The 27,866-nt window shown below is 39.8% G+C and overlaps 1 protein-coding gene across 2 annotated transcripts in view; it reads right to left on the bottom strand.

Annotated features, from left to right (window-relative positions):
- The window catches only part of LOC115218423 (receptor-type tyrosine-protein phosphatase T-like), a 113,521-nt gene that overhangs the window by 20,337 nt on the left and 65,318 nt on the right, over nucleotides 1-27,866 (bottom strand). For both annotated transcript variants that reach the window (XM_029788228.2, XM_029788229.2), the window contains 7 exons: nucleotides 24,075-24,232; nucleotides 23,035-23,122; nucleotides 22,861-22,934; nucleotides 10,259-10,393; nucleotides 6,747-6,866; nucleotides 4,230-4,381; nucleotides 892-1,027 (listed from right to left, as the gene is read on the bottom strand). In XM_029788228.2, coding sequence (XP_029644088.1) covers nucleotides 892-1,027; nucleotides 4,230-4,381; nucleotides 6,747-6,866; nucleotides 10,259-10,393; nucleotides 22,861-22,934; nucleotides 23,035-23,122; nucleotides 24,075-24,232 — 863 coding nt within the window. The remainder of the gene's footprint in view (nucleotides 1-891; nucleotides 1,028-4,229; nucleotides 4,382-6,746; nucleotides 6,867-10,258; nucleotides 10,394-22,860; nucleotides 22,935-23,034; nucleotides 23,123-24,074; nucleotides 24,233-27,866) is intronic.

A 27,866-nucleotide genomic window follows, 5' to 3' on the forward strand; every position in this document is an offset into this window, starting at 1 on the left:
ATTTCTAGTTTTGTCACAAAGATGCAACTTTTCTGAGTTGAGGAACAGTTAATTATTTCAACTCCCAGCAGCCCATCCCTACGCATTTTAAAATATAATAAGGCTCATTCTTTTCTAGGTCTGATCATACCATTTGTGTGTGTGTTTGAGAGAAAGTGAGGAGAGATTGATCACTGGACTGGTACTTTATTTATCTATCGTGAAAGGAAGGCAAAGTTGACATTGGCAGGATTTGAACTTAGACCACACGCAGCCAGAATGAAAATTGCCAAAGTATTCCTGCCAATACTTTAATGGCTACCAATTTGATGCCTTCACACACACACACACACAAACACCACACACATGTACACATGCATGCGCGTGCACACACACACACACACAGATGCTTATATACACTGATATATAGATATATTTATATCACATAAGTATACACAACACACTATGTATAATGCAAACTGACAATTATAAGATATACATAATATATACACTTGGTGACATATATCTAATATACTAGATTTTAAAAAAGAAGGCCTAGACACATAATTATAAATATCCAGCAGTGGGAACACCATGTTGCACAGTGAAGTGGGTGACAGAAAGTCTCCCTTTGTTCAAATCATGGAAACAGAAAGTATGCCAAGAGTCAGAAGTCTTTGATTGTCTTTACAGTCAGAATGACATGCTCAAATATTAATTCTTCACCTAGTTTTAATTATAAGAGGAAGTAGAATAAAATGTCTGATAATAAAACAATAAATACTGCTTACAAGTTTTTTTTATATGATTTTGCCAAAGTGCCTACTTTAGATATTCTTATCATATATTCTTTGAAGTCCATTTAACCCAAACACGACTATAATAAGAAGTATAAATATAATGTTGGAGTACCTCAATTTGTACCATATTCAGTCTGGCTTTTCTCATCCGATTTACACATCCAAAAATATCTATGGTACCTTGATGTAAAGCTTCATCCATCAAGAAATCTAGGGCAATAAATGTGCCACTCCTGCCAATTCCAGCACTAAAACAATAAAAAAACTTATAAACATGCAATAAATGAAAACAATTTAAATAAAGTAAATCCTTTTAATCCACATTAAAATATGTCATCAAGTTTAATTGTATTATTCTATTGTTGAGTGTATGTATTTATGTTTTGGTAAATAATGGATGAGAAAATAGAGAAAATGAGAGGTTGAGTGTATTCCTTCCTTTGAGACTGACCACTCATTCTATTTTTCAGGCTGAAGTAAGGCAGCAGTCAACGAAACAAGTTTAAAAGATGGGAAGAACAGAAATCTTTAAATTAATCATTTTCATTGGTGATTAACTCTTTTGGAAAGTTCTTCAGATTGTTATTGAACCTCAACACCGAGAGGAATCAAGCTTTCTTATACTCGTATGGAGAATAGTGCCAACTAAATGTTGTTTTAGAAATTTATTTAAAGAAAATATTTGACTGTATAGACTTCAGTGATTGTCTGCCATTCTAAGGAAGATTGTTCCTACAGTGTAAAGTCTACATGAAAACCAGGAAGTTGGTTACATGGTAAATGGTAAGCAAACTAATTATTTACTGGTTGACAAATTTCTACTAAAGAGATACACTAACGCGCAACCTTCTTCAGTATAACAAATATCCATACTTTAAACCCTCTAAAGCAAAACCCATTTTGTCTCTGGGAGTTACAAATGGCTCCCCTAGAAAATATTTTTATTTTTCAATATACCACTTATTTTGATATCGGCAGATAATGATTAAAAAATAAAGGATGTTGTTTTTCATATGCACTTGTGTGGAGGCACATGGCCTAGTTGTTAGTGCAGCAGACTTGCGGTCAAGGGATCGCGGGTTTGAATCTCAGACCGGATGATGTGTGTGTTTATGAGCGAAACACCTAAGCTCCACGCGGCTCTGGCAGAAGGTAATGGCAAAACTTCTGCTGACACTTTCGCCACAACTTTCTCTCACTCTTTCCTCCTGCATCTTGCAGCTCACCTGTGATGGACCAGCGTCCCGTCCAGGTGGGGAACCTATACGCCAAGAAACTGGCCCTTATGAGCCAGGCATGGCTCGAGAAGGAACAAACAACATATGTGCTTGTACACAGTCGGGAGTACAGATGTACAAACTAAAATACAAAAAAAATGAAATAATGAATTGAAAGTTTGGTAATGGTGTTTATTTCCACCATGCAACACTTATGAGATCAGCATGTTGTCTATTGAGAAAGTGCTCTTTAGTAGAAGTAAATGCCAATGAAATCATTTCAAACCTTTATGATGTCCCTTATCAAAACAGCTAGAACTTCTGCATCAATCTGACATATAAGTTATTGTCATCTGGGAAGAGGATTTTTTTATGCTCAAGAAAGAGAATGTATTTGATAGAAATTGTTGCAATACATATGTACTTCATATGAGTAGAAAATTGTAGAGGATGGTAATCACTGTACTTGAATCTGGTTAGTTTGAGTCACAAAATTAGCCCCCTTTTAAAATGATGTAAAGAAATCTGAAAATTTGTCATATTGAACATTCCTTTCTTATTCAGGATCTAGTGTAGCAGGCTGGATGTAATGTGCCATATCAATTTGATATGATGTCATCCACTACTGAATGTCGCTTATAGATGTAATGCTTCAAGGTTCTCACGTCAGAGTAACCAGTGAACATTGAAGAATTAACTCCAAGAAAGAAGAAATGTTATTTACATATATTTATTCATTTACCCGACAGGTTGTTACAGAGACAGTAGCAATTCTAGTGATAGTGACGACAAGGATGACACGCTGGTTAGTAGTTGATCTGTAGAAAAAGGTTGTTTGTCAGTAGAGAGGGAAAGAGTAAGGTATTTATGGTGCTGACTAGAAAGGAAGAAAGGATAAAGGCGGTATTGCCTTTCTTACGGCCCAAAGCCTCTCTTCGCATGTCGAGCAAAGGGCAAAGGGAAGTGCTGCTCTTGGTTAAGGCTGATGCAAAAGCGGGTGTTGTTCTTTGGTCTGGCTGACACCTAAGAGCCGGTGTTGCCCCTCGGTCATAGCTGACACATAAGAGGAAGAGATAGAAAATTCTCTCTGTTATATAGGCTATGGTCAGTAATGTAGGTCAAACCTTAAACAAAGGACTGATCTTTCCTTGACCAGTACAGGTCCTAGGAGGTGGAGTGTTTCCTCATCAATCATGTAGTGTGGATGATTTCTCGCTCATTTTGACGAGCAACAAGCTGGTAGATTTGGTTTCCAATCTCAAGCAGGGTGAGACCCTTACACTAGTTTGTTTCATTCACAAAATCTGCATTTTTTAAAAGGAAGTAAAAAATCTGACAATTGGTTATCTTGATATGCAGATTTCCACGCTTTTTCCTTGTGAAGCCATGAACTTTTGGAGAAAAATTTGACACACAAAATTTTTTTGCTTTTATTCATTACTTCTTTTCCTTTTAGTTGTCTGTCACTATTCATCTGTTTTTTGTTTTTTTGAAGGGGGCTTCACTTTAGTGACACCAGTTATACATGGTTCCAGAAATTTGCTTGATGTCGCTAAAGTGGAAAAAGTGTTTTAAGTTTTTGAAAATTTGAAATGAAAAGACATGTTTTTTTTAAAACTGACTGTCACAGAGATAAGAAAATATAGCCGTTACTTGTTAATTTCAAATTAAACTTACCAAAGTTGAGGGTCTTCTAGTGCCCCTCTAGCACCCCCAAGTCTTTGCTCCAAAATGCCCCCACCAAGCTTCAAATGGTCCCTGTTGAGAACCTTTGCTCTAAAATATTCTAGGGTTTCAATTATGTTAAACAATCACTCAAATAATCTGCAAGTATCAAAAACTGAAAAACTTTCTAAAATTATTCCATTTCTATTACAATGGATGCAGATATTATCTGAAGTTTATGTTTCATCTATATGGTTATATATACAATCTCACTACAAGTCCTTTGGGCTAGAATCTTATATCATAACCAAGGTCAACCAATAGACTATATCAATAATTTGGTAAATAGAAGTTGTGTTGAAGCATGTTGCAAGAACTGTTCCTTTCATTGAGTGGCCACCATCTGGACTCCTGACTATCTTTGGTGGAGTCCACTTTGTTGTAACCATTTGGGCCCAGTCATTTGTTAGAGGATCTGGGATAACTTCCTTCATCTAGGAAGACCTGTAAACATTATGGGCCTCTGACAAAAAAAAAAAAAAAAACGGAGCAGTGAAATAACATTTACCTGCAGTGTACCACAAGTGGTCCAGTTTCTGCCTCAGAATCATTACGAATTTTCATCATGAAATTAACTAAACCTGTTGGAGTTGGAGGAACTCCATGATCTGACCAGGAGGTAAAGTGAAACTGATCCAGTTTTCTCACTGGTTCTTCACCCTAAAATAGAAGATGAGAGAATATGAAACGACAGTGCTCAGGTGAAACAATGTTCTGTATATTGTTGTGGGATTGCAATGTTATTATCAGTCCAAATATGCTTGATGCATGTTCAAATTGGGCAACAAGTGACTCACTGCATTTTGTCATGGAGAATATATCTGGCTAGTTGACAAATGGTGTGTATATACTTAGACCAGCTTGCAGCACTATCCATCTAGGCTGTGAGATGCTAGCATCTTTAGGTAGATGGCACTGTGAGTTGATCTAGGTGTATACACACCATTTGTCAACAAGAGAGAGATATTCTCCGTGACAAAACGCAGTGAACAGCTTGTTCCCCAGTTTGAATGTGCACCAAGCATACTCGGACTGATAATAACATTGCAAATTCACTTATTACTGCTTAGTGCTTCCCCTCCGCTCCATAATTGTTGATCACATTATTTGTTAATGCCTCGTTATCCCTCATCCCAGGGTCTCACAGGCCCACACCTCCCACACCCTCAGAGTTGGCACATTGAAAGGTAGGTCTGGTGAGATTGTTGAGCTGCTTGAACGGAGACGTGTAGATTTGTGCTGCATCCAAGAAGTAAGGTGGAGAGGAAGTTCCACTAGATTCCTCTATAAGATGCACCAAGTGTAAGCTATGGACACATAAGAGGTGCAGCAATGTCAAAGGAAGGCTAACTAGGAAGATAGTTTTTGTATGTGGCAGATGCTCAGGAGCAATAAATACTGAAAATGCACAGAGACCAACTTTCGCCACATTCCAGGGAGAAAAACTAGAAGTAGTTGATAGCTTCCATTACCTAGGTGACCAAGTCAGTAGCGGGGGCAGGTGGGCTGAAAGTGTAACGGCTAGAATGAGAATAGCCAGGGCAAAGTTCAGGGAGCTCTTACCTCTGCTGGTGACAAAAGGCCTCTCGCTCAGAGTAAAAGGCAGACTGTATGACATGTGTACGAACAGCCATGCTACATGGCAGTGAAACATGGGCCGTGACTGCTGAGGATATGCATAAGTTCGCAAGAAATGAAGCCAGTATGCTCTGATGGATGTGTAATGTCAGTGTTCATATTCGACAGAGTGTAAGTACCTTGAGAGAAAAGTTGAACCTAAGAAGCATCAGCTGTGGAGTGCAAGAGAGACGTTTGCGCTGGTATGGTCATGTGGTGAGAATGGATGAAGATAGTTGTGTGAAAAAGTGCCACACCCTAGCGGTTGAGGGGAACCTGTGGAAGAGGTAGACCCAGGAAAACCTGGGACGAGGTGGTGAAGCACGACCTTCAAACATTAGGTCTCACCGAAGCAATGACTAGTGGCCGAGACCTTTGGAAGTATGCTGTGCGTGAGAATACCCAGCAGGACAAGTGAGACCATAACCCATGGCCTCTACCTGGGATGTAGCCGGTCCACTTATGCATACCTTTGCTTCTTGGGACACAAAACTCTACTTGCGAAGACCTGTTGAGGCAAGTGAAATCGAAATTGAAATCGATCAAAATCAATGGAAATTGTAGCTGTGATACCAGTGCCGGTGGCACGTAAGAAAACCACCAGAATGTGGCCGTTGCCAGCGCTGCCCCGACTGGCCTCCGTGCCGGTGGCATGTAAAAAGCACCATCCGATCGTGGCCATTGCCAGCCTTGTCTGGCACGTAAAAGCCACTCATTACACTCACGGAGTGGTTGGCGTTAGGAAGGACATCCTGCTGTAGAAACACTGCCAGATCAGACTGAGCCTGGTGCAGCCTTCTGGCTTCCCAGACCCCAGTTGAACCGTCCAACCCATGCTAGCATGGAAAGCAGACGTTAAACGATGATGATGATGATGTAAAGATGACAATTAAAAATATACATTATCATTATAAGTGATTTAAAAACTGTTTTACTCTTTAATCTTGCTGGGGGCAAGACAACCTGTTTAGTCTGTTACAATGATGAAATACATTCAGTAGACATCCTAAAGTTGTTGGCAAATGAACATGGAAGACTGCAGGATAGTGATGGTTTTAGTGTTGCTAATGGCAGAGTCTCCATAATAAAATATACCCAATGCACTCTGTAAAGTGGTTGGTGTTAGGAAGAGTATCCAGTCACATTATACTTTATTGACTACTACAAAGATGAATAGTGAAGTTGACCTTGGTGGTGCAGAAATTCAAAATGTAAATGGCTATAACTAAATATCACACATTTTGTTGAATGCTCCACCACCTATCTGCCACTCCACACCCATTGTAAAATCCCATTGCTCTGACAGCCTTGTTCTAATATCTTCAGATTAGACATTGCAACTGCCGTAGAAGTGAATTCTAATCACATTTGTAATTCAAAAGATTACAGAAGAAAATATATTTGGTACCTTTTGCAAAAAGAATGATCTGATGGTAAAATCACTGAAGTTTTGCTCTCGTATACATCGAATCTTTAAATCTCCAGAAATTTTGACTTCTTTATCTGGCCAATACTTTTCACATTTTGTCTGAAAATTTAAAAGTAAGTATAATCAAAGATGAAGTATTCACAATGAAGTTTGAATATGGAATGAAAAGCTTTGCATATATGCTAGATGAATGATCAGCATATATGTTACATGTATATACACAGAATTTGGGATATATATATATATATATATATATATATAGATGTTTTTGATCTAGTTTGGATTCTTTGCCATCAAATTTGAATTCTTTGCAATCAAATTTGAATTTTTCAATTGGTGCCCAAGCCTTGAAGAAAAAAAAAGAGTTAAACTACATCAGCCGTAAGGGAATACATGTCTATCTTATCTAACTCGTCCAGTAGAGCCCACCAATTGATATCTGGAAAGTTCGATGAAATAACTCATGAACACTGCCATAGCTTCTACCAAAAGATGCTTCAACATATTTACGTCGTCGACTGGTCTGAACAATAAACAAATGATTCTTTTTTCTATTATCTCCCCTTGTTCAGACTGGTCGTCGTAACAGAACGAATTGAGCACCAATTGAAAAATTCAAATTTGAATGCAAAGAATTCAAATTAGATCGAAAACATCTATATTACATATAAATTTGAATCTAAATTGAATTGATTAAATGAAAGTTTAGTAAAATAATTGCTTCTGAAACTAGAAGTGTGCAAGACCTACATAAAAGTAATATCTACAAGGTCTGATTTAAAAGTATCAAGACTGTTGCTATGGTGACTATTGCTAAAGTATACAGAATGAAGCTGCTTCACACAGATTGACCTTGAGCTCTGCCATCCATGCACATTAAGTTATAACTCACTTCCGTTGTTTATAACAGTGCTTAGAAGTAAAATGTGTAGAGTGTGGTTATCTAATTGAGAAAATTGAGCAGAGAATTCGTATCAAATTTTGCCAAAAGCTTGGTGATGATTCCTGCACAGGGACCCATGTAAACTTGCAGAAAGTGTATGGAAAGGACTGTATGAACCGAGCACAAGTGTGCCAGTGGTTCAAATGTTTCCAAGATAGCTGACACATGTTCTGGAAAGACTGTTGAATCACCATGCATGAGTTGTTTGAGGCTGTGTACATTAGTTCAATCCTTTCCCATTGAAAATTTGGGTATGAGACATATGTCTGCCAAGTCAACTGCATTCAGTTGCAGTAGCTTTTGGTTAAACACAACATTCCCTAGATCTGACAATCACTATATTCCCCAGATCTTGCTCCCCTTTCCCTGTAACTTCATTCTCTTTCCAAAAACAAAATCTCACTTGAAAGGAATAAAATTTCAGGACTTCAAGGAAACCAAGAGAACGCAATGAAGCAGCTATTTGCTATCCCTCAAAAAGGAGTTCCGGGAATTCTTCTATCAATGGAAACCATGCTGGATAACATGTGTGGCTTCAGAAAAAGATCACTTAGATGGAGATTAAACACTGAATTGATCTGTATTGTAGTTTTCTTTTTATAGCACCAATTCTGATTCTTTTGATCAGACCTTGTACACCTAAGTGAGAATCCCATCCAGGAGAGAACTGATCCAATTGAGAATTACAGGTCCTTCTACATGATAGTTCAATTGATTTCTAAGACAGGTACAAGTTCTCAAGTTGGGGGAAGGACGTAGTCAATCCAATTGATATGGACCCCAGTACTTGATTGGTTATGTATTAACTCTGGTGGAATTTGAACACAGAACATACAGAAATGTTACTAAATACCACAAAACATACATTTAACACTCAACCAAATCTGCCAATCTACCAAGTCTTGCCAATATTAATGAAGAGAAAAAGTGGTGAGCTGGCAGAATTGGTAGCACGCTGGGCAAAATGCTTAGTGGCATTTCATCTGTCTTTACGTTCTGAGTTCAAATTCTACTGAGATTGGTTTTGTCTTTCATCCTTTAGGGGTTGAACATTGGGGTCAATCTATTCAACTTACCCACCCCCACTGAAATTGGTGCCCAAATTTGAAATTAATATAAGTGAAGAGAGAGAGAGAGAGAACAAGAAATAAATGACAAAGAAAAAAACAAAGCTCACAAAGCATCATTGCATATCTTGTTGTATGGTAAATCTATTGACTTCCTCCGAACAGCTTTGCACAGAAATAGTTACTGAAGAGTTTAAATAAACTGGAGAATTGATGTAAATAAAATAATTTCCTTCTGGTTCCTAATTTCAACTTTGCTTTTTGGTTAACCCTTTCATTACCAACAAGCATCAGACAGTTTGATGCCATCTCCCAGTTTCAACAGTTAAACATTGTGAACATGATAAAACATGACAAACAAAGAATGATCAAAATGTAATTATTTTATGAAACTTTACGCAAAGATAAGATTCTGACTTTCTGGTCTATTAAACACAGGCCAGTCGGGGTGGCGCTGGCAATGGCCACGTTCGTAAGAGAACATCCGAACGTGGCCGTTGCCAGCGCCGCCCCGACTGGCCTTGTGCCGGTGGCATGTAAAAAGCACCATCCGATCGTGGCTGTTGCCAGCCTCGCCTGGCCCCCGTGCCGGTGGCACGTAAAAAGCACCATCCGATCGTGGCCATTTGCCAGCCTTGTCTAGCACCTGTGCCGGTGGCACGTAAAAACCACCCACTACACTCACAGAGTGGTTGGTGTTAGGAAGGGCATCCAGCCGTAGAAACATTGCCAGATCAGACTGGGCCTGGTGCAGCCTTCTGGCTTCCCAGACCCCAGTTGAACCGTCCAACCCATGCTAGCATGGAAAGCAGACGCTAAACGATGATGATGATGATAAAGTGAGTATTTATAACTTCTTGATGATCAGAGATCATGCCGACTCAAAGGCGTTAAATTGGCAGAATTGTCAGAGTGGTGGACAAAATGTCTTGCAGTATTTAACTGAGATTCTTTAAAGCTTGAATTCAAATTACATTCTGAGTGAAAAACTTTGCCTTTAATTCATTTGGTATTGACAGTTTATTGTATCTCAGTTAAATACTGAAGTTGATTTAATATTCCTATAAAACACACTAAATGTGAATTAAATTATAATACAAGAAAAAGACAAACAGTTTAGATATAAACATTGTCAATAAGCACTTTAAAAATGAGGATAACATTCTAATGAATTTGCATATTTAGTGAAGGCCTAAATAACTAATACATAGAATTTCTGTGATGAGAGCAAGTCTTCAAATTAAATATCTTAGAAATCAGTACTCTACTAATGCTTCTTTTAGCAACCAAACTCAAAAGCAAAGCTAGTTGGGGTTCAAATTCAGAATGTAAATGGATGTAAATACTACAAGGTATTTTGTCCTCCATTTTGCAGATTCTAGCAATCCTGCAAAATCAAAACCTCAATAACAAAAACCCATTTTCATCTAAATTCACCCCAAAACATTTCAGTGAATACAAAATTGCTATCATTTACTTACTTTGCCTGTTTCAATCAAATTGGTTAACATGACTAACTTGGTGCAATTTACTTGCCACAACATTTGCCAAAAGTCCGTAATGATTGCTGAAGTGGGTCCTTGAGAAGCAATATATTTCTTTGGTTTATTAAAACCCTATAAAGAATGAAAACATAACATTAAATACTGCAATTAACCTTTTGGCAAATATTGGCCATACTTATATAATTTCAATTAAACACAACTCTAACAGTATACAGGGAGAGGTACACATTGTAAAGAATAGTTAAGTAAATAAAAAATCTGGCAAGGGCATAACTCAAAAGTAAATAAATCATAAATATTGGGATAATGGATCAAAGTTCTAATAAAAATTGGTAAAAAACAGGAGGGAGGTTATACAATTAAATATTCTATACAGTTATTATTACTTAACTGCTGCCATTAGGTAATAATAATAATAATAATAATTTATTCTTTTTATTGGCCACAAGGGCTGACACACATGATTAGAAAACATAAAGGGACAAAACAGGATGAAAGGTTACAAAGGGTTTTGTCCGTTTTTGAAAAAATTTGAGTAAAAACTGTTTAACAACGAAAGATTGTAACAATGAAAAAAACTCCCAATAGGGGGAGGCGCTTCGAAAGGTTCCTGGTGGAAAAAACACCATAAAAGCCAAAGGGAGCCTGGTCAAAAGGGGGGTAGAGAGCCCCTTTCTCCTTTTATAATACCCTTTTCAATCACAGGCGAAACCTGAGAACTGGTCCATTTATACTGGCCATTCTCGCACAATTCACCCACCTTTCAGAAAACTTGCTATCGGACAGCACTCTCCTCTCTAACCTCATCTTCCTTTTCAAGTGAAACTTGAAAAAGTTGATGAGGCCTTGACCAAAGAGGAAAGTGTCTGACTTTAGCCCTTTCAAACGGGTCCACCATACAACCTCTTTCGCCACAGCCACTAGGCACAAGAAAACGGCCTCGCCCTCCTCGTTAAAGGAGGTCGGAGGGGGCAATCTTCACTATGGATTCGGCTGATAGCCGGATCCGTCCTACACGTGACAGTAGCTGTTCAACATAAACCCATAGTTCAGCAATACTCGGGCACTGGACGAGTGCGTGCAGAACGGTTTCGTCGTCCTGGCAACACCTTGGGCAGGCCCGGCTGACGGCACTTCCGTGCCGGTAGAGTTTATCCCGAACAGGCAGAGCCCCTCGGTAGCACTGCCAGGCGAGCGACTTCTGGAAATTATCCATTGGCTCCGGCCCGAAAGTCCTTCCGAACAGACCGCTCAGTTCGTTATCGTCAACACCTAGAGTTTCCCCGAGAATGTCGTCGCATTTTTCCTCCACTAACCCTCTATAGAACGCTAGAGTGGAGCTGAAACCGATCGCATTGCCCGCCTGGCGGGGGGCGGAGAGAGCTTGACGGCACTCGAGGTGTCAAGCGCCCTTTCTCGGTCTACGTTTGATCCAGGTCTGCAGCTCTGTCAAAGAGATGAGCTGCGGAAAGTCGCGTCTGACAAAAGACGACCACACCTGTACACCGTCTAGGAAACGCTTGAGATGTCGCAGCCTGAGCGCATGTCTGCGCATCAGTAACCACGGCATTCCAAGGCCTCCGTTCAGTGGTCGTTGACAGCAGATGGATCGCCTGACCAGTGGCACCTGACCCTTCCAAAAAAAGTCGAAGAGCAGGCGTACCAGCTTGGCCAACCAGCGGTTGAGACAAGGGACGACAGTCAAGCGGTAATAGATGACGGATGCGATGTACGCATTCGCCACCTCCGCTCGACCTTTCAGGGACAGCTTCCTCTCGGCCCATTTCTGGGTGAGACGTGCCACCCTGCTTGTCACCTCTTCCCAGTTTTTATCCACCTGGAGGTCCGGACCGAACTAAACCCTGAGCAGTTTAACGGGTCCATCTGTCCAGCGCCCTACGACGCTGTTGGACGGCATAGGCTTGCCTCTCCAGGTGCCCAGTTGCAAGCCCACAAACTTTTCTGTGTTAATCTTTGCCCCTGTCACCACTTCGTACTCGTTTAGTGTCTCACCAATCAGGCCAATGTGCCTGTTGCTCAACACCATCACGGTGATGTCGTCAGCATAGGCAGACACGCTGTTTCCGCTTCCTAGATCGCGCGGGATACCCCTCAAAGCCTCCAACTTGCGCAGCAATGGCTCGAGAGTCAATATGTACAAGAGGAAGGAGAGAGGGCATCCTTGGCGGACCAAACGCGAGATGTCGAACGGTTCCGAAAGGTGACCGTTCACCCGTATCACCGAGCAGATGTTGCTGTATAAAGCAGCAATCCACCCGCGGAAGACTGGACCGAAGCCAGCTGCCTTGAGAACACCTGTCAGGTACCGATGATCGACCCTATCAAAGGCTTTACTCTGATCTAAGTTGATCAAAGCCCCACCCGCGCCAGCGTCGTTACCCACCCTATCTATGATGTAGCGCATGAGATGGAGGTTGTCGTGTATCGACCTGGTCGGCACAGCGCGTGTCTGCGTCTTGCCGACCAGCTTGTCCATGACAAGCGCCAATCTCTTGGCTAGCATCTTGGCCAAAATTTTCAACTCTGCATTGAGCAGAGTGATGGGCCGAAAATTCCCTATAATGTCCCCCTTGTTTGGGTCCTTTTTTAGCAAAGCCACCACCCCTCGACAGTCAAAAGCAGGAATTCTCCCGTTTTGCTGCCAGTTGCAGTAGACGTTTGCCAACAGGCCCGCAAACAAGTCTGGCATTAAAGTGTAAAGCTCGTAGGGCAGACCATCCAAACCTGGCAATCTACCTCTCGTGCAACTCTTCATCCCTTCCTCCACTTCCCAGGCAGATATCGGTCCTTCGCAGCACTCTGCCTCGCTGTCTGAGAGTTGCGGTAGGCCGTCCAGGTACACACCAAAGTCTGCACCATTGTGCATTCCACCGCTCGTCCCAAACAGTTGAGCAAAGTGCCGCTGAAACACCGTACACATCTGCTTTGGTTCGGTAACCTCGCACCTATTCTGGTCCACCAAAGACCGAATGGTTGCTTTGTTGCCTCACTTCGCCTCTGCCACGCGGGCCCATCGAGTGGCTCTAGTCCCCTCCCCGCTTAGCGAACGTGCCTTAGCTCTGACAACGCAGCCTTCGTGTTTGGCGTCAAAGTGTTGGTCGAGGGCCAACCTTGCCGCCAACATGTCGGTCGCGATGCCAGTCTCAAGAGCCTCGTCTAGTTTCTTAACTAAATCCTGCTCTCTCTTCCTACGTTCAATAGCTAGAGTCTTACTAAACCTAATCGACTCTACTCTAATTGCTCTCTTGATGGCAAACCACCAGTTGTTGTTGATGATTGCCCCTGTGAGCGCCCGCTTAACTAGTAAACTAATCCGGTCTCTGTAAGCTTTGCACGCCGTTAACGACGCGTTCAGATTCCAGTAGCCGGGTCCCTGTCTATGTAGCCTATCTAAGTCGACCGTACAGATCACGAATTTATGGTCCGTGTAGTCGACTAGGTGGAATTGTGGACACCCTATGCTGTCCTTATCCACTGGTCTACAAAACACTCTATCTAAGTACGATCTAGACGACCCGATGCGATTGGTCCAAGTCCACATTGGCACATTCGGGTTGTCTAGTCAAAACCTGTCGGACAGCTGAAAGCGTCTGAGTAGGTTGGCGAGGCTCTTGCACCCTCCTCTCCTATCAGATGCTTCCCTGCCCACCCGATCGAAACGTGCGTCTAAGACAGCGTTCCAATCCCCAACTAGCACTAGAGTGCATGACGTTCGCAGGAAAACTTCCAGACGTTTGAAATAATCCGACTGCCCTGCTCCTGTCGGAGCGTAGGCAGCCAGCAGTCTGAAAGCACCGCCGTCACTACCGTCTACGTCAAGGACTACCAACTTACCTTCCGGATCCAGGAAGACTGTCCTTATTTTCAAATCCAGGCCCTTCTGAAACAACACCACAGTACCACCACCGTCCGCTCCCGGCCGACACGGAGATAGAAATATCTCGTATCCGCCAAAAAGGGCTGCAAGTTCCTGCGGGTCGGAGAGCCTGGTTTCACTGATGGCTGCTACATCCACATCATGAAACCTAAGGTCGTTTAACAGGTGACCCTGTTTCCAAGGTGACCCGAGGCCTCTCACATTCAAGCAACCGATTCTAAGTTTTGCCATGTTTTAAAGGTGGAAAGAAAAAATAAAAGGAGAAAAAAAGGCTCTACTTACTGTTGTTGGTGGTGGGGGTGGCTCCCTTGTGCTTTTGCACGGGTGCTTCCACAATATTTTTATATAGTTTCTTTGAGAAACTTTTCCCTAGCGATCCCACATCATTAGGGAAGATTTTTATTGTGAGAATGTGTGCTGGTGGTGTGTTGTGTGTTGGTATAACGAAATCTGTTATATTTGTACTTGTTTTGTCTTTTAGATACGCAACTAGCTTTTCATTCTTTGTGTTTATTGATGTAACTGTGTCTGTGTGTGTTGGTGTGTGTGACAGTGGCAGTAGTGGTGTCGAAAGTGTTGTTGTTGTTTGTTGTTGTGAATGTGTGTTGTTGTTGTTGTTGTTGATGTTGGGAAGCACTATTTGTTCGTGCTTCCCCTGTGAGTCCTTTTGTTTTTCCCTCCTTTTCTTTTTTGGAGGCACTGTGTGCCATTCCCCTTTCTCGGTATCAGTGCTCGCACAATCCGAGCTATCTTGATCCGGAAAGGGGATGACTGTTGGGTCTGCTTCATCAGCAGGGCGAAAGATTTCTGTTGGTTCTGCTGGTAGCGGTGTTGTTGCTGTGTCTATTGGTGATGATGACGGTGTTGGTGTTTCTACTGGTTTTTTAGTTGTCGTTTTTCTTGGTGCTGGGGTTGGTGTTGGTTTGGTGGTTGTTGTTGGAGGTGGCGTCGTTCGTCGTGGTGGTGATGATGGTGTTGGTGGTGTTGCAGCCTTTGGTGTTTCGTGCTGTTGTTGTTGTTGTTGCTGCTGCTGCCTCTTGCCGTTTGCCTCCATTCTTTTTTTGTGAATGGGGCAGTCCCTCTTTAGGTGGCTTTCGCTGCTGCAGAGGTAACATTTTGGCTTTCGCCCCTCCACAGTAACGCGCAGCCTGGTTCCATCTGGTAAATTTACCGAGTCAGGTATGGCATTAATATTTTCCTGCTGGATTTGTACCAGCAGTTGAACTCCCATACCTGACCAGTTTTTCTCCTTCACCCTTTGTACATCTAGAATAGTGGCAGTGTCCTCTATGTCATAGAGGACAGCCATCACCAGCCATGATATATGCAGTTCGGGTGGTACTGTGTCTATTTTCATTTTTTGGACCCTTCGCCTGAGGTATGATGGTACCAGGAACAAACTTTCATTTTGCAAGGGCGAAATAGCATGCGCCCTTGCATCCTCTTCTGTTGGGAAGTGAACCTCCACGGTTCCGTAACACTTCCCTCTGGTGACATAGCTCTTTTTGGCCCATATGGGCTTCAGAGCTATTTCCAATTGTTGGGGTGTTGCGTTCGTCACTCTTTTGATTTTTTTGTCAAATACCTTGTAAATTATTGTTTTCTTGTTTGTATCATTTATGAGTTGTTGAGGTGTATTGAGGAAAACAGTGTTTCTCTCTTTTCTCAACAACTCCTTTGCGGATTTTATTTGATGTATTGTAACTTTTATTTCCTCCGAATTTTCTTTTGTGGCGGAGGCGAAATTACTATGGTAGCTTGTTGTTTTGTTGCTGGTGGTTGTGTCGGTGTGGTTGCTGGTCATTTTCTTTGCTTCTTTTTCTGGTGCTGTTGCACTGGTGGAAAGAAAAGAAGCAAAATCTTTGTTGACGTCAAAGGCGACGCCATCGTTGTTCTGTCTCTTCGGAACGCTCTTTCTTCCATCCTTCTCCAGTGCTGGGAGATTGGTAGCGGGAAGAGGAGGGAAATCTTTGATGACATCGAAAGTGACGCCTTCGTTTTTATTTTCATTTGGAATGTTTTGCTTTCCAGCACGTACCATTGGAATATTTTCTTTGCCTTTTAAGGTGTGAAATGGGCGGTTTGGAGCCGCTAACGAAATTTTTTTGTGTGGTGGGTGTGAAGCTTGAAGGAGAGAACAGCCAGTTCTCTTCATAGCCATTTTGAAAATTTGTGAGTGAAATGTATACAAAAGTCAAATATTAAACAGTGATTTTACCCCCAATGGGGTAAAATTTTGCCTAGCCAACTAGCTCCGCAAGAAGTTAGTTGGCTTGGCCACACAAATATCGAAAAATATAAAAACTTTACACAGGATTTCTAACAAAATTTGCAGAAAACTTACGGAGCAGCTTCGCACATGTCCGTTGTCTCGGAAAGAAATAATAATAATAATAATAATAATAATAATAATAATAATAATAATAATAATAATGTGAATTTTCTTTTCTTTTCTCCCATTTTTCTTTTTCCATTTTATATATTTTTCCTTTTCATCCTATCACATAATTTGACTGTATATGAACAAACTGGTGTATTTATTTTAATGGCCTGCCTATGTATACAGTAAGTTTCTTGTCCTAGGTGTTGGGAAGACACTCAGAAAGAAATGGAAACAAAATAAAATAAAAATAATAATGATGATGATGATGATGATAATAATACCCAGTTTGAACAGCATGAGGGATGTGCAGCAACTGTAGTTGTAAAGAAGGTGAAATCAATAGCAAAACAAAATGTGTTTGAACAATTGGCTGATATGTAGGAACAAAAACCTCTACATGGCAAATATGTGGCCCGTAACATACAAGCTGATGTAGACCAGAAGCACACCCATCAGTGGCTACAGAGCTCGGGACTAAAGATAGAGTGAAGGCTTTATCTTAGCTGCCCAAGATCGGAGCTTATTGACCCGGAGCTATCAGGCTAAATAATAATATGCCCTGATGCAGTAGCAGGTACTGGTTTTCATGGCTTCTGATCTTAACTGATTGGAAGTGTTACCATGCGCATGGTTTGATATAAAAAAGATGGGCTACAGTAAATATTCTGCTCAATACCACTTGTCAGTTGTTGGACCATAACCAACTGAGCATGTCCCTTGGTGGCTGATGATATGTGCAGCTCTGATCATAAGCAGAAGTAGTGGGGGAGCATCATAGCCATGTGTTGAGAGGGATTCTTTGGGGCTTGAATAATTCACCTCTGGAAACACAGGTGTTTCATCCAACATCCTTAAATAACCCTTATTCAGGGACCTTTGAACAGGTTGGGTTACTTGATCTGAAGAAAATTCTAAATGGGCCCCCACCTGCAAGGTCATGCACTGTTTTATCTTGATATGAGATCACCATGTGTGATGCATGTACCTGGTGTACCCTTATCAGACGGATGGTCATGATATACCAAACTTGGAATATCAAACTTTGTATATTTGTGCCCCAGTGTCACTTTGATGGTATGTGTTGCACTCTCACTCTAAAATAATATAAAAAGAATAATAATAATAGTAATAATGATAATAATAATAATAATATAATAATAATAATAATAATAATAATAATAATAATAATGTGAATTTTCTTTTCTTTTCTCCCATTTTTCTTTTTCCATTTTATATATTTTTCCTTTTCATCCTATCACATAATTTGACTGTATATGAACAAACTGGTGTATTTATTTTAATGGCCTGCCTATGTATACAGTAAGTTTCTTTGTCCTAGGTGTTGGGAAGACACTCAGAAAGAAATGGAAACAAAATAAAAATAAAAATAATAATGATGATGATGATGATGATAATAATACCCAGTTTGAACAGCATGAGGGATGTGCAGCAACTGTAGTTGTAAAGAAGGTGAAATCAATAGCAAAACAAAATGTGTTTGAACAATTGGCTGATATGTAGGAACAAAAACCTCTACATGGCAAATATGTGGCCCGTAACATACAAGCTGATGTAGACCAGAAGCACACCCATCAGTGGCTACAGAGCTCGGGACTAAAGATAGAGTGAAGGCTTTATCTTAGCTGCCCAAGATCGGAGCTTATTGACCCGGAGCTATCAGGCTAAATAATAATATGCCCTGATGCAGTAGCAGGTACTGGTTTTCATGGCTTCTGATCTTAACTGATTGGAAGTGTTACCATGCGCATGGTTTGATATAAAAAAGATGGGCTACAGTAAATATTCTGCTCAATACCACTTGTCAGTTGTTGGACCATAACCAACTGAGCATGTCCCTTGGTGGCTGATGATATGTGCAGCTCTGATCATAAGCAGAAGTAGTGGGGGAGCATCATAGCCATGTGTTGAGAGGGATTCTTTGGGGCTTGAATAATTCACCTCTGGAAACACAGGTGTTTCATCCAACATCCTTAAATAACCCTTATTCAGGGACCTTTGAACAGGTTGGGTTACTTGATCTGAAGAAAATTCTAAATGGGCCCCCACCTGCAAGGTCATGCACTGTTTTATCTTGATATGAGATCACCATGTTGTGATGCATGTACCTGGTGTACCCTTATCAGACGGATGGTCATGATATACCAAACTTGGAATATCAAACTTTGTATATTTGTGCCCCAGTGTCACTTTGATGGTATGTGTTGCACTCTCACTCTAAAATAATATAAAAAGAATAATAATAATAGTAATAATGATAATAATAATAATAATAATAACAATAATAATAGTAGTACTAATAATATCCAGTTATAAATACTTGGGAATACTTCAGGCAGAAGGAATTAGACACAACAATATGAAAGAAAATACCAAGAAAGAGTCATTATCAGCATTGTTTGACCGTGGTCGAGACAATGGAATTTACTATGTTATGCCAGACTTCACGGTCCATCATAGCATTACGGAGATCCTGTTGCTGGATGCCTGTATCCCTGGAGATTACATCAGGGTAGGAGAGTGTACGCCCTCTGGTATCGCGAGCAGATGGCTTCCAGAGGAGAAGAGTAGAAATTACCTCGTTTTCAGCTCTACAACAATGTCCAGCAAACTGGACTCTTCTACCTTTCACAAGAGATGATATAGGTGGTAGTTTCCCATATATTTGTACTTTGGTTGGATGACGCTTCCACGAGAGATTTTGAGCTCTCATAAGGAGGCGAGTGTAAGTTCCATCCAACTGCCTCTCAAGCTTCTTTGATAATGTCCACGTTTCTGAGCCATATAGTAGAATTGGTTCGACTGTGGCTTTGAAGATTTTAAGTTTGAAATCTCTACTTAGATTTGATGACCAGATCTTATGCATATCATTACAGGCTGACCAGGCCATACCCTTTCTAGTTAGAAAATCTTTTTCAGATGATGATATGTATAACCCAAGATATTTGTAATCAGAAACCATATTTAAGGGCGTATTTAAGAGAGTATGGATGATGAAATCACTGTTGGACAGGCACTTGTTTACATATTCAGTCTTGGACAATTTGAGGCTTGTTCAAGAGATTGTAAAAGAGACTGGGCATTGGAGAGAGAATCACTGATAAGAAGAGTAGGGGCCAGAGCAAAGCTTCTAATTCTCCAAATGTCATCAAAGCCAGAAACCATCTAAAGTCTATATCACTAGCTTACCACCATTCTCCATCCCAGTCACTAAAGACCTAGCTCATAACTGCCAAGAAGAATCTTGATGAGGCTTACTTGAACGCTGAGGTTGACTTTATCAACGGCAAAATTAGCAAACTATCCAAAGATCACATTAGTAAAAAACACCATCTTGCCTGGAAATCCATCAAAGACCTATTAGGTAAAAATTCTGGGTCATCAATTAGAATCAAAGGGGGATCAGCTAAGAAGCGTTTAGAAAATTGATCAATTCATTTTAAAAACCTTCTTGGAAAAAGAAAGAGTAGCTGCAGTGAGTGAGAAAAATATTGGCTTCAGAATTGCATGTCAGAAATATAATTTCCTCAATAAACTCACAAGCAGTCACAGTAGTTTGGTACGGTGCTGGAATCCTGAAGTGGACATAAGAGGAGCTAAAGGAGTTGGATAGGAAGTCAAGAAAGCTCCTAATGATACATAGAGCCCATCATCCACATGCAGACACTGTTTGCCTATACAGGGAGAGAGCAAATGGAGGAAGAGGACTAATAAATGAGGAAGACTGCTTACATATTGTCCTCAGGAACTTAATGAGATACCGATCCCAAAGTAAGAAAACCTTGCTAGTGTCAGTTAGGAATGAGGGAGTTTTGAAAGCAGAGAAAAAAAGGAAAAACAAAGAAGTACAGAAAGGACATGAAGAAGAATTACACAACAAGGGACAACACAATCAATTCCATGTGGCCACAACAGAAGTTTCTGGAAAACAGGTAGGATTGGCTGAAGGAAGAACACTGAAAAAAGAGATTGAGAGCATTATACTGGCAGTGCAAGACCGAGCTTTGGCCATGAATTGAAGGGTCAACCTTAGGAATGAGCAAGTGTCTCCACTGTGCTGCATCTGTAATAGAGTGGATGAAACCATTACCCATATTGCGAACAAATGCCTTAGGCTTGTCCAAAACGACTACAAGTTGTGGTGACACAATGAGATAGCGAAAGTGCTATATTGGAAACTGTGAAAAGTGGGGGCTAGAGAGAGGTAAGATGTGGTATGAGAACAATCCACAGAAAGTGAAAGAGTTGGAGACCTGCAAAATCCTCAGGGATTTCCTAATCCAAAAAGATCAGGTGCTAAAGCATAACAGACTGAACCTAGTGACGGTGGAGAAGATGCACCACATGTCCTATTGAGTTGATGTTGCATGCCCCTTTGACCCATGGATAGTCAAGAAGCAAGGTGAAAAAATAGATGTATATACATCCCTCTTAAGTACCAAATAGCCCAGCTATAGAAAATGAAGAAGGTGAAGATAGGGCCAATTATTGTTGGGTCCTTGGGAACAGTATCAGAAGACATCAAGAGAAATATAAAGGAAATTAGATAGAGAGCCCAGTAGAACTGTTACAAAAGTTTTGTCTCCTTGGCACAGTAAGAATAATCAGGAAAGTATTAGATAGCTGAAAAGAATGGCCAGCATAGCATCATAGGCTGCAGGCAGTAAGTCTACGATGTATGCATGACTCCAAGAGTTACAACAAAACCTGAGATCATCATCATCATCATCGTTTAGCGTCCGCTTTCCATGCTAGCATGGGTTGGACGGTTCAACTGGGGTCTGGGAAGCCTTCTGGCTTCCCAAATAATAATAATAATAATAATAATAATAATAATAATGAACTTATTTTATACAGTGCTCAAGTTTGCTACACCTCATCAGGAAAGGTAGTCAAAAGTGAATGTACAGAACATTGAATAATACGCAGAGAATGAGTCATAAAAGAAGTAAAAAAATGAGACACCAGGTGTAGTGTTGGCAAATTTTGAGAAGCATGGAAGTTTTGAAGGATATAGTATTCCTGTGTTCATTTGATTTACCAGAAATCTCCCCCAGACATAGGGTCAATTCCAAAACATCTGATTCCACTTTTTTCTTATGGCAGACAAACCTTTCCAAACCCACAAACAATTAATGGATGTCCATGCTAGGTAACCATTTTGTATGTTTAAAGCATAGCTTTCCTACATGTTTTAATGTGGGACTGAAAGAATGTACTGACTGGAGGTTTGGGTAAGAGAATTTTTTCCATGAAGCATCAATGTTGAACAATTTGAGGATAGTTTGTGATTCTTAAAATGTATTGCTATGTAGCAGAAGATCAAGATCAAACAATTCTATTATATATTGTAGCATTTGATTACCAGAATAGCTGATTGGTTAAGTAGTTTGCTTTCAACTAAGGGGCTTTAAATTCAACTCCACAGCATGGTAGTTTGGGTAAGTATCTTCTACCGTAGTATTAGGTTGACTAAAATTATTTCAGTTGCTCATTGGGGGCAGAATTTCCAGTTTTGGTTATAAGTTTTCTGTCAGCTATTTTAGAAACACCATGAAGCTCTTGGATACCATTAGTAGAATGCCCTTTGTTGTAAGTATTGAGGTCAGGTCACCAGTTTGAAGATAACATCCTCAACTTCCTCCCATCCTCCACAGAAACCCTGAAAGCATTCCCAGCTGTTGCACTTTCTTGTCTAAGTCAGCAAACCCCACCCAGCAAAGGAATAAGAAATCTCCTAAGAACTATCTCGGTAAACTTAGCCCCATAACTCACACTTCTGACCCACTCACACCCTTTCTTTCTCTGCTTTGTCCCTCACTCTCATGTCAACCACACACATCACTCTTTCACTTTAAAACCTTCATTATTGTACTTACTGAAAACCCAATTTACACACACACACACACACTATTTCTCACTCTCTCTCTCTTACTTTCTCTCTCATTCAGCAGGCAAAAAGCAATGGACAAAACTGATTTTTTTTAGTCTCCCTGTCACCAAACTTTTCAACAAATTTTCCAGCAGGTTAATTCTTGCTACTGTTAACCATCAGTTTCCTGGAATTTCAGAATTCATCATAACTTAGCTTTGATAAGCTTAATTCAAAATATTACTTTCAATTCACAGTTAATTGGTGTATGAAAGGGAGAATCCTGACTCTTAACAGATTTATTTTAACATTTCTTACATCTGTATGACCATCACTCCTAAATTAAAATGCTAATGCAAAACTAGAAGTATCTATAAAAAATGAAAAAATTTTTAAAAACTACTTACATCGATGTAATTAGCATTGATATAGTCAGAATCACTATCTTTGCATTTCTCCAAAATCACTCGTGAATGATCATCTACAAAACAATATTTATGCAAGTTATACAAGTCAAAGCTTAAAAGTGACACAATAGAATCAAAATCAATGTTTTATAGTTTACATCTTAATCTACTTACATGCAACAATATTTTTATATCTATTCTTTGCTTTATTTTCCTGCAGATTGGCAGCTTTGCATGTTGCTTCAGTATTCTGGGATAATCTCTGAAAATAAATTTACAAACAAAAATAAAAAAAAGAAATATTTATTTTTGATTTTAGAATTTTGAAATGTTTTAATCACAAATTCAGTTGTGTAATTTCAGAATCTATTTACATACTAATCTTTAGCACCCTTTTACTTTTAAAAGATGGGGTTCTTTAAATTCTTGATTTTTTTTTCACTTCATACAAATAAATACGTTTCCTTGCTAACTTTTTAAAACCAACTGCCATTTACACAAAATATTTACAACTCACATTTATTGAAATTATATGACACAATTACTAAAAGCATATACTACAATTACATTTGTGTTTAAATTATACTGCTTGAAGGCATGTTTGAAAAGCAGAAAACACATCTTTACAATATGCACACACTTTGTGTATGTGTGTGTGTGTGTGTGTGCATGTGTGTGAAGTAAAATGTTCCTGGTGAGAGAGAGAGTAGGCAGCATATAGTTATAAGCTTGCTATTGAAGCCATACTGTAAACAAAGAACCCTCACCAAAGTAATAAATTCTAAGAAAGGAATTCTATATTAAAAGCTTTGATTTCCGTACCATTAACATCAAGAACAGGCTCCTATTAACATGTGACTGGCAAAGAACAGATAGATATAGACATGTTTCAATAACACCATTCTTTACTTCACACAAACATAAGTAAACACTATTGTAAATGGTCAAATGATGTAGAGACTTTGGTGCTATGAAAGGTAAATGGTATGGGAGGCACAGTAGTGGATAAAATGAAAAATTTTTAATAGTTAAAGCAATAAAATTTAATTAAAAGAAAAGAGTTATAAGTAGGAAGTTAGATTGTGTCTGAAACTCTGGGCACATAGCCACCTGACAGGCAATTTCAAATATCTTCTACACAATTATTTCAATATATTTACCTCAACAGAAATTACCAGACAAAACAAAAAAAGAATTTTGAAAATGATACTCACCCTGTATTCAGCACCGAAACCCCCTTCAAAATTTCGTTTATTTTGAATGTATGACTGAAGTTCATCGACTGGGATGGAATCAGGAATAATGATATCATTTTCCCCAACATTCATATAAATAATTTCATCCTCACACTGGATATCAGCATTGCTGCCATCTAGTGGACAGGGGAGAATACAACTTTAAAAATTCACTAAAAATTTCTTATTTGTTTGTTTTCTTAATTACAAGACAGACATTTAATAAATTATTTTAGTAAATTAAGACCAAAATAATATTTCAGATTAAAAATATGAATTGTGTTAAATTTTAAATTACATTCTAATAACAAACATTGAATTGTAAGTTAAAACTAGTTATTTGAAAGGACGTTTCACACACGCACACACACACAACATATTCAGTAGCAAAGAAAATAGGTAAAAGTCCCAACTGCTGTTATATAAGATGGTATGATAACAGTAATATGTTGCAATTACTGGTTAAAGCATGAGTACCTGAGAGTTAGTGCAGAGACATTTACTGATAGTTATCAGTCACATGTAACAGAAAGCTGTAATGAAATGGAGATTAATAACTCAAGACTAACTTCATGGCCAAAGATGAGAGTGTCAGATACTTCTCAGCTCATCTGGTGTCTATGAGGTTTTCTTAACCTCATAGATAATCAATCTCCAGAGATTATCAGAGATAATCAATCTCCACCCTGGCTGTCGTACCTGGTCATTCACCTGAGCTTTCCAGATGAAATTAGCTGCTCTCTGAATACTCTTACCCTCATCGCTCAGAATTACTGAAGCTTCACGGCTACACCACAGATATATAAGAGGAATCAGATGAAATGTGTAAAAGAGAAGGCTGTGCTGGTTTGGTCGTGTGGTGCTTATGGATGAGGGCAGATGCATAAAGAAATACTGATCACATCAAGTGGATGGAACTTATAGAAGAGGGAAACCCAGGAAGACATGCGATGAAATATTGAAGGCTGATCTCAAGATGTTGAGTCTTATGGACAAAGGACTAAAAAGATTGGAGTCTTGCAGTGCTCAAAGAGCCCCACCCACCTAATACAGTGAAAATGACATCCTAAAGCCACTCAGATATGCTTATATGTGTGAAGTCCTGTCCTCCCTCCTCTTTCTAAGATGTCAAGCATTTCTCCCCATCAATGGTACTACTCAGCTGCTATACTCACTTTAGAGTAGCACATATTCCATTCCATCCCCTCTCTCATGGTCTCTCACCTCTACCACCACAATTACTTCCATTCTTCATCCTTGCCCACACTATTTCTACATTAACTTCAGTCACTGCTCTCTCTCTCTCTCCTCCCCCCCTCACTATACACCTTGCTCTTCTGATACCATTTTCAATGCCCTCCCATATCTATCATCATAATCCACATACTACAGCCCCTTCCATATCCCTATATCTCCCTTTCTATTTCTGCTACATTTTACACATCATCCCACTACATTATGTTCTATTCTCCTTCCTGAGCCACTCCTATATCTCCCACCTCACCCCTCTCAATACTGGTCATTTCCCATCATCTGTACCTCCTCCCTCATCCACTATACACTATATTAACCTCTACCTCCACTTGCCTACCCCCCCCTCACACTCTTATGAAAGTATCCACTCTCTCGTCCCCTCTCATGACTCACTGTTCATATCCTCTCTTATGATCATCTTGTTCCTTGGGAGTTTACTCAAACACCCCACCACTACCTTCTTAACTCCTTCAGTCATATATATCCTCTATAGCAAGACACCTGGGATCAGTCTTCTATCATACTTTAGCCTTTCAACACCTGGCATAAAGCCACCCACCTCCACCTTTTCCTCCCAAATACTTCATTTTTAGTGGTGGGAGCCTTTTCCCTTTCATTTTTCCACGTTCTTTTGTGTCTTGCAAGCCACATGGCAATCTCATGAGTGCTGATAGCACACAAAAAGCACCTATTACACTCTGTAAAGTGGTTGGCATTAAGAAGGGCATCCAGCTGTAGAAACGAAGCCAAAGATGGCTTTCTGTGGCCTCGTCAAACTGCTCAAGCCCTGCAAGCATGGCAAACAGATATCAAATGATGACAATCAATCATTCAGTTGCTCGTTCGTTCATTCGTTCATTCATTCATAGTGAAAATGTTCAAGAGAAAAATACCACATGGTGAATTGTAGTGAAAAATATAAAGAGGAAAATGTACAGAAATTTTATGTTGGACTATATATATATATATATATATATATATATATATAATATAATAAATGTGAAAACTAATTTCTGTGTGTCAGTGTGTCACACCTCGAGCCCCCCTTCACTATTCATTGACACTCCTACTATTGCTCATGTTGGGGTGAGACTAATAGTAGACATAGAGACGGTGAGGGCGGTGGCAGAGAGAGAGAGAGAGGGAGGGAGAGGGAGAGAGAGAGAGAGAAAGAGAGACAAAGAAATTTAGGGAGAGTTGTTGATGTTTTTATTAAAAGCAGTAGTGTTGATGGTGGCGGTGGGAGTAATAATAAGAAAGAGAGAAAGAGGGACTGAACACTGAACTAACATACTAAAGAGAGACATTTAGTTTTTTTGTGATGGCAATGGGGTGATAGTAATAGTATGAGCTGTAGTTGTGAGAGGTGGAGGCAGTGGTGGTGGTGGCTGAGAGGGATGAGAGTAAGCGATGTGAAAGACAGTGCTGATGGTGATGGAGGAGAAGGTGGCAAAGTCAAAGGTATTGATGATGGTAGTGTCAGAAGTCTGAATGGTGTGTGTATAGCAGATGCGATGGAGATAGTGAGGGTACTGTTGTTTATCATGCAGCTTTGCAATAAGTTCCAAGTCGGCAAATTATATCATTGTTTTGACGAAAATTGTTCATTGATTGATTGATTGATTGATTCTAGTTTCAGCTTATGAGCTGTGGCCATGCTGGGGCACCGCCATTTGCTTGAAAATTATTGTTCAAGTTTAATAAAATTTAATATGTACTCAATGCATGGAGTGTCACTGTTGGGTCCAAGGCCTAATGAAGAGCCCTCCACAGGAGCTAGCTTAAAAGCCACCTGATAGAGCAGCTTTTAAGCTAGTATATATATATATGTGTGTGTGTGTGTGTCTTCTCAGGCATCCTCCATCCGAATGCGCTCAAATTTGATATGTAGATACTGACGGTATCGGGGTGGGTATAAGTCTTGAAAAAATTACAAAAATCGATTCCAGGTGAGAATGCATAACTGCACCTTCCATTTTTTGTTGTTTTTGTACAGCTTAAAGGCACATTTCTTCCCTGCCAAGCTTATTATTTAAACTATGTTTGTGTTCTCCCAGTCAACAGTACCATTACTGGTAATTTAAACTCTTCGGTTGCATATTTGTGTGAATAAAATTGTTTTTCTTTGGAATAGAAAAAAGTCTATCTTTATTTCTTCTTTTGCTGGTGTCTCAAATTTAGGTTAAATCAGTGTTTCTCAAAGGGGTGGCCTATGGGACGGTCGGACAAGTTGTTTTGAGAAAATTTGGTTTAAATGTTTCACAACTCAGCACCGTCCTTTGGACGGGAGGCGTTTTGCTTGTATATATATATATATATATATATATATATATATATATATATACACACGTATATTTGAAAAGAGAAAAAAGAATGACTTCATGGGTAGTTCTAATCAGTTTAATTTATTATTTTTTTAATTTTTTAATAATATAAATTTTAGTTCATAGATCTAGTAAGTTCTTTGTTAACTTGGGTGAGGAGAATTAAAAAAAAAATTTCTGGTTAACTGCTTAG

Source organism: Octopus sinensis, linkage group LG13 (genome assembly GCF_006345805.1).
Source record: "Octopus sinensis linkage group LG13, ASM634580v1, whole genome shotgun sequence".
In the NCBI taxonomy this organism is placed as follows: domain Eukaryota; kingdom Metazoa; phylum Mollusca; class Cephalopoda; order Octopoda; family Octopodidae; genus Octopus; species Octopus sinensis.